The following is an 11,094-nucleotide window of genomic DNA, read 5'->3' on the forward strand; positions in this document are numbered from 1 at the left end:
GGTGTACGCGCATTTCACAGACTGCTTACACCAGACACAACGAAAATGCGCCGTGCTGTCAAGAAAAATACGGAGCAGCAGCACATCGGCTATGGCAAAGTGATTCTCTTCGGTGAGCATTTCGTGGTGTACGGCGCGGAGGCGCTTGTCGCTGGCATCACGGAGTACACCGCGTGCCGGCTGGAGCTGCTGTGCGGGCAGCCGGGGTTCACCGTCGTGGACCGCCGGCCTGCTGTGCCGGGCTACATCACGGCGAAGGCGGAGGAGCAGCGGCACGCCCACGCATTGGTGCTGCGGCACCTGAAGATTGACACGTCTGTTGATGGACTTCGCATCCACCTGGGCGGGCCGCTTGTGCCGAGCAGCGGCATCGGCGCGTCGGCCAGCGATGTCGTGTCGTTATCGCGAGCGCTCAGTGAGATGTACGGTCTGCGCCTGAGCGAGGAGGAGGTGAACCGCAGCGCGTACGTGGGCGAGGCCGGCTATCACGGCACACCGAGTGGCGTCGACAACACCGCCGCCACGTTTGGTGGCCTCATCTCATACCGCCGCGAAGGCAGAAAACCTATTTTCAGCCGTGTGCCCGTTACCGCGCCGCTCTTTCTTGTTGTCTGCAGCACTGGCATCACGGCGAGCACGACGAAGGTTGTGGGTGAGGTGAGGCAGCTTAAGATGGCAAAACCGGAGTGGTTCGCTGACCTGCTGGAGCGCTACAACAGGTGTGTGCGCGAAGCCAAGTTGGCCGTTGAATGTGGTGATATGAAGCGCGTTGGAGAGCTGCTGAACGAGAATCACACGCTCTGCCAGCAGCTGACCGTGTCGTGCCCGGAGCTGGACACCATTGTGACGTTCTGCCGTGAGAATGGCGCGCTCGGCGCAAAGATGTCTGGTACAGGGCGCGGCGGTCTTGCGATTGCGCTCGCTGCTGACGAGGCACAACGCGATCGCATTGCCGACGCACTGACGCGGCGCTGCCCAGCGGCTAAGTTTGTTTGGAAGTACAGTGTGCTACCACGAGCTGCGAAGTTGTAGCAGCGAGTCTGCAGTCCTTTCGGCGCGCCACCGCTCCAACGTGCAGGGGAGAGGCGTTGCTCCCAGAACCAGCGCACGTCACACGCGGCGCAGTTTGGCACGTGAGACTGTTAGGGACTCTCACTTCACGGAACATAGGGAAAGTACTTTATTTATTTAGAAGCAATGCAACTCGGTATTTATGATGACATCTGCTTGGATGAATAAAATCATTTCTTAGTGCTTGAGAGAGGAATGATCGTGCCCTCCGATGCCATTACTGGGGGTGGGGCGGGGACGCGTCAAACGACCTATCATGTACCTTCATTTATGAGATCGCTGCGGAGGATAAGTCTTGATGGCCCATCCAACCCATCTCCCTCCGCCCCTCGCTGGAGGTGGGCTAAAGGCTTCTTTCACCACCACCTGTTCGCTAGCAACTCTTCGTCCCCTCAAAAGGGGTTGCTGCTATTGAATAGCATGCAGTGGGATGCCATGAGATAATTTCTGGGGGAAAACGAATGTTTTTCATATTTTTCTTTATTCAGGAGGGAAAGAATGACCTAGGCTATTCTGGCTTATTCTTCTTACCAACTGCTATTATTATGGACCGTCTATTCCGGTTATTGCGCAGCTTATTTTTTGCATTGAACCCCCTTACAATTTATCCATTTCTGCTTCACTTTTGCTTGCTTCTGTTTGCATCATAGTGTATTCTCGCCGATGCCTCAGAAGCACATATTTGCACGGCCATCGAACGTTGTAGAGGCGGGTGATCCTGTGTCGAAGTTTAATGCTATCCACCGCATTCACAACCTCCGCCAGTCGCTCAGCAGCATTGTGGCCTCACGTGCCGCCTCTGCGGAGCGCTACGTGACGCCGCGAGACGATGTGTGCTGCGATGCGGGGCTCGCAAGCGTGGCGCCGACGCAGACGGCTGCGCGTGACCCACACAACTCTGCCGCCGGGCGGTTCCTCGTATCAACGCAACGGCGGGTGGAGGAGCTGCTGCGGGAGAACCACCGCCTGGAGCTGCAGTGCATGACGCAGGAGGAGGACCTTACGGAGTTGAAGGTAGAGCTGGAGCTGTGCAAGAAGCGGCAACTGCAACAACAGCAGCCCATCACCGCGGCGTACGATGTGAGAAAACAGCGGCCGAACGTCTGCAAGACACCATCGCTCAGTCGACGCAGCAAGGCGCCGCGGCCCACACAGGAGGAGACGGACATTGATGACACATTAGGCGCGTCTCAGTTTCTGTCTCTTACCGGCGAGCTTGATGAAGCGGCGCGGCGCCTCGTTGACGTTGCGCGGACGGTGTTTCCGCAGCTTCGCGTCGCTGCTGCGGGGCCAAACGCGGATGATTTGGTTGCCACACGTGACGTGTTGAATTTCATTGAGTGCAACCTCCCTGACTGGTGCCGTCTCTCACATGAGTGTGCGGCACTTGGAAGTACGCACACGCTCTTCTCGGAGACGCTGATGGACCTGGAGAGCGACCATCTAACGTGGCACAGTACCATTCTTAGTATTGTGGAGAGGCTGCAGGTCGCTGAAGCGAAGCAGAGACGCAGCGCACGGGAGAAGAACCGGCAGATACGCGAGCTGCGAGGGGAGGTGCAGTCCCTCCTCGCCGATGTGACACGTATTGCGGGTGAGCGCGACGCGTGGAATGACCGCTGCGAGAACCTTGAGCGTGCCCTCTGCCGGCAGGTGGAGGAACACGCGGCGGGGCGTGAACTAGTGGAACAGCTGCAGCGTGAGTGTGAGGCTCTCCGCGTCTCGGCGTCGAAGGAAGGCACTACATCTGCTGCTGCTGTTGAGTGCGGTGGATCGTCCACGACGCTATCGCATGCTAACGACGACACCGCGGAGAATTCCGTGTGCGTTGAAAACAGCAGCGTGGATGAGGATGTCGCGCCACCTGCTACCCCGTTGCATGATGCCAAGCGACTTCACGCTTCTGTCCGCCGCCTCATGCGAGAGCGTGAGGCGCTGCAGAAAAAACTTGACGCTCGCACCAAGGCCCTGACAGAGGCAGAGTCACAACGTCAGGCGGTGGGGGTGGAGAAGGAGCAACTTGAGGCGCAGGTTGCTATGCTGCAGATGGAACTAGAACGCCTGCAGAAGGAGGTAGTAGAAACGAAGCAGGCGCCTTCTCCGCCTCCCCTTCCCCCTTCCCCTTCTCTGGGTGGAGTAACAGCTGAGAAAGAATTCTCTACACCAGAAGTCCGACGCTTCCTGCAGCCCGTGGTGTATCGCCACTTTGGTGATGCGGCGCCGCCACGTCCAGTCGTAGACCTTTCCTCAGTCATCCACGCTTTTGACACAGACGTCCTTGCTGTTACGGGTGAAGATGAGGCGGTGCGATCAACTGGGCTATTCTTTCATATTGGGTGCACCATCGTCAATGAGCTTGGCCTTTTCACAGATTCTGCAGCGGCGTCCGAGGATGCTTGGCGGCGGTTTCTCTTGCAGATTCAAGATGGATTCATCGACAACACGTACCACAACGCCGATCACGCTGCAGATGTGGCGCAGTTCTTTTATGTGCTTCTATCCCACTCAGGGCTGATACCGTACATGAGCCGCGTGGAGCTTGTGGCTGCTGTGATGGCTTCGCTGTGTGTCGAGTACCGCCCCGCGGGTCTCTCTGGGCTCTTTCTCGCCGCAGCACGGGACCCTGCGGCTGCCGGCATCAACGCCGATATTTTATTCGAGCGCTGTTGCGTAGATGTGGTTAGTGATATTCTGGCTCGGAAGAATTTCGCCTTCTTTTCGGATTGGGGGGATGCAGATTACGGTGCCATCATGGATGCTGTGAGAATGCTGCTTCTTCCACCGGTGTCTTCGGGCGGAACAGAGTATCTGGTGCGATCTGCACTCATGGAGCTTAGCAAGGGACCAGTACAGCTGCATGTGGCCGAGGTGCGGCGCCTATTTGTTCGTGTGCTCCTTTCTCTTTCCAGGTACGCTTTTGTTATGCGGCCGTTTGCTGTGAATGAGGAGTGGGCAGAGAGGCGGCTTACTAGTATGCAACAGCAGGCGCGGCTTGCTGATGAGCTTGGCATGCACGGTTTTGAAGTGCCGCCTTCTTCTCACACAGTCGTGGATGATCAACTGCTGCTGATAGAATTTACCGTCCGGCAGCTTTGCCAAGTCGCTGTTAAAGCCTTCCCCGCACTGCTTCCGTGTGAGACGGCGCTGCGCGCAAACACGCAGACGTGGGCCGCTCGCAGCGAGCAGCCAAACGCATCCCGTTTTCTCCACGAGCTGCTCGGGCTCGCGTTGTCTCCTCCTCTTCTGCCGCCGCATGGTGGCGCCTTGGCTGACGGTGAGGGGCACAGTGCTATAACTGGGAATACGCTGGGTGGGAAAAAAGATATAGATCGCGGCTCTCTCCTTGTGGACACTGCACGCTTTGTCTCCTTTCAGAAGGAGCTGATTTCTGTGTACGAGGAAAACGCGTCACTTCGGGAATCTCTTGAAGCCGTTCTGAAGGCTGTTGAGGTTGCCCCAGTCTGCGCACCTGTGAGTGCCTGAGGTGTAGCCGTGTCGTTGTTTTTTTTTTTTTGTTTGTGTTTGGTCTGGTGTCGCAGCAGAGATACGAGCCCAGAATGTATTTGTAGACGGAGGGAATAGTTTTCTTTCTCTATTGCTTTCGCCTTGATGCGTGCACGTGTTATTTTTTTGTTCTCTTGTCTCTTACGCTTGGGATGTTTATTCTGTGCCTCACCTGCCGTTTTCTCGTTGAGCTGTGATCTTGTTTCTTTCTCAGTGGCGCCGTACAAAGGGCGAAGGGAGGCGTTGTCGTACCAATGACACTACTCGACGCGTGCAAGGAGTACGTGGTGTTGCGCAGTGCGGACCGGACGCTCTGCGCACTGCTGCTGGGAAGCGCTACGGCCATCGCGGTGGCAGTGGCGACGTCACCGGGACGCCAAGTCGCCAAGACGCTTCCGACCCGAAAAGAGGTGCGGATGCTGATGAAGGCGAAGGAAGAGCGGCGCCGGCGGAGTTTATCGCAATGCAACCAGCCGTGCCTTTCCAGTTACCAGCGTTTCCTCTTCCTTCTGCGCATTGCCGTGCCTTCACTTCGCTCCAAGGAAAGTGGGATGCTGATTACGATATCCGTCTTGTTGCTGGTGAGGACGTACCTCTCACTATGCATTGCTCGGATGAATGGTCATCTTAGCAAGGTGGTTGTTCGCTGTGACCTCGTGGCAATGGTGAAGTCTCTTGTAGTCTTCTTGCTGTGGTGCATTCCAACAATTATCACGAACAGCTCCCTGAGGTATTGCATAGAGATGCTTTCGCTGCGTGTACAGACCAATCTGGGCCACTACTTCCATCGCAAGTACCTCAACAGCAAGGTTTTCTACCACGTTGTGGCCTCACATGATGTGGAGGAGATGGACCAACGTATCACCAAGGACATTGAGCAGTGGTCGATGTGTGTGTCGGGGCTCTACACTTCCCTGTTCAAACCCATCATCGATGTTGCGCTGTTCTCATATCAGGTGGCAGCCCTTGGTGGAGTTCGCAGCCCATTGATTGTTGTGGCTTACTACACAGGTTTTGCCGCCTTTGCCTACGCGTTGGCGCCCGATATGGAGAGAGTTGCTGCCGAACAGTTAAAGCGAGACGGCACTCTCATTACGGCGCATCAGCGACTTGTTCCCTACGCGGAAGAGATCATCATGACGCAAGGACAGACGTTTCACCATCGGCTTATGGACCGTTATCTTGGATCCATTGTGCGACACGGGCAATGGGCCTCGTATGTGCGTGGGTGCTACAGCCTCGTGGAGACGTTCTTCGTGAGGTACGGCTCCAGTGTGCTGGGCTACGCCGTATGTGGTTCGGCTGTGTTTGCGAAGAGCACCGAGGGTATGTCAGCGGCGGACCTCACCGCTGTTTTTGTGGAGTCGTCGTACCTCTTCCGCAACCTGGCAGTGGCGGTGGGTGAGGTGTTGAAGAACTTCAAGGCTATATTTGTGGTTCGCGCGCTGAGCAACCGAGTGTATGAGTTGCAGGAAACCATTGAGCGTGCAAAAGCGGCATCAGCAGGCATGGGTTTAGGTGAGGTGGTGCGTGGGGACCACATTGAGTTCGCAAATGTCCCAATTGTCTTGCCGACGATGGAGGTACTGTGTGTGGGGTTGTCGTTCTACGTGCGACCAGGCATGAATCTCCTCATCGTTGGCCCGAACGGATGCGGCAAGTCGTCCATAGTGCGTATACTCGGTGAATTGTGGCCACTTCAGGGTGGCCGCATCACAAAGCCGCGGAATGATCAGATTTACTATGTCCCGCAGAGGCCATACATGTCAAGTGGGACGCTGCGCGATCAGATTACATACCCGCTGAAGAGCAGCGAACTCGATGTGAGTGAATCAGTGCTGTTGAACTGCCTTGAAATGGCAATGCTAGATGATATATTCCTTAAGCCAGACATCACATGGGAATCCTCCCTCGCATGGGCTGGTGACACACTGTCAATGGGCGAGAAGCAGAAGCTCGCCATGGCACGACTCTTCTTCCACCAGCCGCGCTTCGCCATCCTCGACGAGTGCAGCAGCATGATGGACATCGAGGTCGAGAAACGGCTGTACAGCATATGTCGCCAACTCGGCATCTCCCTCATTACAATCGCGCATCGGCAGTCGGTGTGGCGGCACCACAACTGGATCCTTCACCTGGACGGCTGCGGTGGCTACATGTTTTCGCCCATCACATTTCAGGAGGACAACGGGGTGGTGCTCACGCGAGTTGTGTACGCGTCGGACCTATCAGTGGTGGGACAAGAGTTGCGCCTCGACTTGTCGCCTTACAATGAGTGAGGACAGCCTTGTCAAATTCAACCTAAAAAAAAAGTGTTAGCTTAGAAACTTTAAGTGTTGGAAAATGTTAATAGGCCGGCTATGTGCGATGGCTTTTTGTGCACTTCTGTTTTTTTGTTGTTGTTGCAAAAGCTGCTCGTGTTTTGGTGCATATTTCTTCCTTTTACTATCCTCCTTTCTTTCCCTTAGGGTGGAATGAGTTGAAGTGTGCGTCTGCGTCACCGGAGCGGCACGGTGCCTTTCTGCCTTTTTTGCCGCCGTTTCACGCCGGCACCGTTTGTGTCTGGCCCTGTGTGCCTCTGGCGGGGAGCAGCAGCAGCCGAACCACACGAACAGGAGCGTTCAGCTGGACTGAGTGCAGAGGCGTTGCTTCTGCCAGGGAGCTTCTACAAAGAGGCTGGACACACTCCCATGGTGTTTGAACTTGACGCTGCGGCGGTCTTATTTGGCGTGAGTGGCATTATGCCCCCGGTTGCCGTCTCCTGACGCGACTCTTGTGGTGGTGTGCAAACTATTTTAACTGACGGATCACTTGATGCCGCTGTGACGCATCATTTGTGGACTGCGTGAGGTGCCTTTGTATTCGTCAGAGATCCATACCACAGCGTGGCTACAGGCATATCTTTCACTGCTGTGGATGCGCCCTCCCAAGAGTAAGCGCGCATCCTACAATGTGGATGTAATTCTGCTCGAATAGCTTTCTCGCCACGCTGCTGAGTGCAAGGAAATATATGTTTTCTTTTCCCCTATTTATTTGGTTCTCTATCACCTTTTTATTACCAGTAATCCTACAGTGTATTGAAGCAAATGCTCCAGGAGGACTTTGCCACAAGAACAGACAGTAACCAACGTTCGCAAACCGAGTCGACCATTCCACACGATGAGCTTCTCTCGTCTGTTGAGAGCGAGCGCACGTTCTTTGCACCGTTGGCGGAAGGAGAGAGTTATGCGAGGCAAATTATGGAGAAGCAATGGTTTCGTGGTATGTCGTCAATAAAGGGCAAGGCCGAGTTGGAATTGGCCAGTATATCAATGCTACAGAAGCACGGCTTCGGTGGCCGCAACGCGTCAGAAGATGGCCAGGAAGAGGAAGGACAGCAAGGACGGCGAAATACGACCGAGGGGGGGATGCAGCACGACAGAAAGCGGGGTGAATTTTTGTACCGTGAATCTACGGAGCGAATTGAGTTGGAGCGTGACGAACATTTCGGCATTTCTGTACTGCAACTCATCATGGAGGAGGATCTCGAGCGTATCGCAATGGAGGAGGAAGCCTTCGTAAGGCTACAGCTTGTATGCGATGTGATGAGGCCCAAGATTCGCTGGCGTTATATCTTTGCGTGGGGAATCATGAAGGCTGTGGCTTCTCCCCCCTCGTGGTCTGAAATGGAGCGTATCCGCCCCACTCAGCGCCAAAAGCCCGCCTACTTGCGTGTTCCGCCGCCCACCTGCCCGGTTCCCATTGAGCCAAACCCATTCTGGGAGCCATGGGAGGGGATGGAGTCGACGCGTCTAATGATTCAAATGGGTTCTGAAGCGTGATAAATGTACATTTTTCTTTTAATTCAACGAATTTGTGCCGTCTTTTTTTTCGTGTTAGTTCCTTTTTGTGGATCTTGTGTTTTCTCTTTGCGAAGAGGCTTGGTGTGTCTGTGCTTGTGCGACACGGACGCTTGTGAATGTGTGTTTTCGTGCTGAAGCATTGTGAAGACGGGGTCTGTCCTTTTTCTTCCCTCATGTCACTATTCCAGCGTGAGTGCGGTGGGGGCATAGACAAGTGGATGTATAGTTACAAGACCCTACGACACACGATTCTAATTGTTCACTGAAGCTGTTGGTACACTTGGAACTCAGATTGTGTGTTTTGTGTCGTTTTGTTTTTGGCTTCCTTTGTGATTGCACTACATCTCCCCCACATCATCAACAGTGGGGGATGACTACGGGACACTTTCACCCTTTTGTTTGTGAATCTCTTTTCATAATGAATGTACTTTCTTTGGGAGTTAGTGGCATATATGACCCGGGAAGCCGCGCCATCGCCACCACAGGTGAATCCCGTTGAGGGTGTCTGTGACTACTACATCGCACGAAAGAATAGGTTCTGCCACACAGAAAAGAGGGCGGGTAGTCGTTTCTGCCACACACATGACATACCGATCGCTGTATCAGCGACGCCACACGGCGATAAAGCCATGGCATCAGATGCCGAATCACTGCCACAACGTGTGCCATGCCCCATCAACCCGAACCACACAGTCTACGCGTCTAGGCTGCAGCACCACGTACGGGTGTGCCCGGATTTGCGATTTGTTGCGTCGGCACTCCCTTATTACAGTCAAAATACAAATGCTTTCTGTGGCAAGGTATATTGCAGGGATGAGGATGTCAGGCACGAGCGCCTAACTCATCGTGATCTCGACAAGGCCACACTTGACCGGCTCATCACGCGTGTGCGCGAGTACTATTACTCTGTGGTTCAACCGCAGATAGTTCTTCTAGCAGAGGAGCAGTGTGGTGCTGATGACGACCCGGTTGATCAGACACGCAGACTCTCTAGCAAGCACAGCCCACAGCACCGTGGACTTCTGTGGTGTGTAGAAAAGGCCCTCCGCGGCCATATTGAAACGCTGCATGAGCACGGGAGCGACAGTGGAGCGATTGCAGGATTCGTGGAGTTTGGGGCGGGCAAAGGCGGTCTTTCTGTCGCCCTGCAGGACGCTATATCGTCGGGTTCTCTCAAAATTGCGGGTTACAACACAGAACCAGCGGTGACGGCGCTCGAAGGTGGCGGCTCAAGTAATCTGCGGCTTCTTGTGGTTGATGTAGACAATTTCCGGCGTAAAGGAGATGCTTGCGTGCGACGCACTTCTCTTCCACTTATTCGACTGAGGCTCAATATAAAGGATCTTGATCTGGTAGCGGCGTTGCGTGATCCGTCCGTTCGTAAGCGTTCTCGGGAAGGCGTTGACAGCACCACTGCCAATAGCGTGGAGACACAAGGCAATTCACCGGCCACAGAAGAGCGGTGGGTAGCTCTTGGTAAGCATCTTTGTGGGTCCTGCACAGACTTTGCGCTCTCATCTGTCACTTCACCTAAACTACATGCTAAGAGTCATGCCTCTGTTGTTGCGGTTGTGCTGGCCACATGCTGCCACCACCGTTGCGAATTACAGCACTTGAATGCGCTTCCTGAAGGCGGCGACGATACTTTCCCTTCCCTCCGTCTGCCTGGAACAGACTATACGATTTCAAGTGCAGAATTTGCAGCAATTACCTCCATGTCATCTTGGGCTGTAAGTGGGAGTTTTGTCGACGAGCAAAGCCGCCAGACAGGTGTGTGCTGTAAGCGCGTCATTGATGCCCTCCGAGTGGAGTACCTAAGGCGTAAAGGATATCTCTGCGCATACCTTTGTGAATACGTGGGAAGAGACGTCACAGAGGAGAATGTTTGTATCGTTGCATTCCGCTCGAACACAGGAGGTCAAAAACACGTGTAATATTAAATGCCTAAAAAGGGGCCGGCCAGGGTCTCAACATCAGATCTTCTCACGTTTAGCCATCACTGTGTTGAGCCGATCCTCTGTGAGGATCGCATGTTAGCTTCTCAGATTTTCTCCAAATCTCCTAAGCGTCAATGCTTTTTATGTATGAGTCCTTTTTCACCTTTTATTTCGTTCTCAAGCATAACGAACCACTAGGACAAGATTCACCCCCGCGCAACACCCATAGCTACTAGTTTAGTTTTTATTTGTGTCGATAAAGCCATCTTATTCTCCACTGTAACGACCTCACCGTTGTCTGAAAGGCTCCGTAAACAGCTTCGCTCGCAAACACGTTGGGAGGTCCTATACGGAACATGATTATTCACCAAACATTCTGAGTTTCCGTTTTTACTACGCTACATTCCACGTTCCACTTCGCTGAGGTAGACGGAGCGTGCCTACCTTATTGTGTTTGGTTTATCTACTGCAGATAACGATGTGAGGCGGAGACGCCCTTGCCTGCAGCGTACATCGTGCTGGCGGCTCCCCCGTGTGGCGACGAGAGCAAATCACTTCACCGGTGAGATACTGGTGCTGTACGTGTTTGGGCGGCACCCGTCGCACAACTTCACGTACTCCGCGACGCTGGAGGCGGAGGCGGCGGAGTGGCACGATGTGATTGCGCTGCCGATGAATGAGGGGCGCCCATCGACCAACAAAACTATTGCTGGCGGACTCAAGTGGGGCAATGAGGCTGA

General features: G+C 54.3%; 5 protein-coding genes across 5 annotated transcripts; all 5 read left to right on the forward strand.

Moving 5' to 3' along the window:
• Positions 1-45: 45 nt before the first annotated feature.
• Positions 46-1,032, forward strand: DQ04_05791000 (putative mevalonate kinase; the record flags this gene model as incomplete). The annotated part of the gene is made up of 1 exon (XM_009314382.1): positions 46-1,032. One exon carries the CDS (start codon positions 46-48, stop codon positions 1,030-1,032), a length of 987 nt encoding a protein of 328 aa, XP_009312657.1.
• A 702-nt stretch (positions 1,033-1,734) lies between these two features.
• DQ04_05791010 (hypothetical protein) lies at positions 1,735-4,554 on the forward strand (the record flags this gene model as incomplete). Its single annotated transcript, XM_009314383.1, has 1 exon — positions 1,735-4,554. One exon carries the CDS (start codon positions 1,735-1,737, stop codon positions 4,552-4,554), a length of 2,820 nt encoding a protein of 939 aa, XP_009312658.1.
• A 275-nt stretch (positions 4,555-4,829) lies between these two features.
• DQ04_05791020 (70 kDa peroxisomal membrane protein) lies at positions 4,830-6,854 on the forward strand (the record flags this gene model as incomplete). The annotated part of the gene is made up of 1 exon (XM_009314384.1): positions 4,830-6,854. The coding sequence occupies one exon, from the start codon at positions 4,830-4,832 to the stop codon at positions 6,852-6,854; it is 2,025 nt and encodes a 674-aa protein (XP_009312659.1).
• Positions 6,855-7,661: 807 nt separating this feature from the next.
• DQ04_05791030 (hypothetical protein) lies at positions 7,662-8,396 on the forward strand (the record flags this gene model as incomplete). The annotated part of the gene is made up of 1 exon (XM_009314385.1): positions 7,662-8,396. One exon carries the CDS (start codon positions 7,662-7,664, stop codon positions 8,394-8,396), a length of 735 nt encoding a protein of 244 aa, XP_009312660.1.
• Positions 8,397-9,046: 650 nt separating this feature from the next.
• Positions 9,047-10,351, forward strand: DQ04_05791040 (tRNA guanosine-2-O-methyltransferase TRM13; the record flags this gene model as incomplete). Its single annotated transcript, XM_009314386.1, has 1 exon — positions 9,047-10,351. The coding sequence occupies one exon, from the start codon at positions 9,047-9,049 to the stop codon at positions 10,349-10,351; it is 1,305 nt and encodes a 434-aa protein (XP_009312661.1).
• Between the last annotated feature and the right edge of the window lie 743 nt (positions 10,352-11,094).

The sequence above is a fragment of the Trypanosoma grayi genome (genome assembly GCF_000691245.1).
Source record: "Trypanosoma grayi strain ANR4 Tgr_579_V1, whole genome shotgun sequence".
Lineage (NCBI taxonomy): Eukaryota > Euglenozoa > Kinetoplastea > Trypanosomatida > Trypanosomatidae > Trypanosoma > Trypanosoma grayi.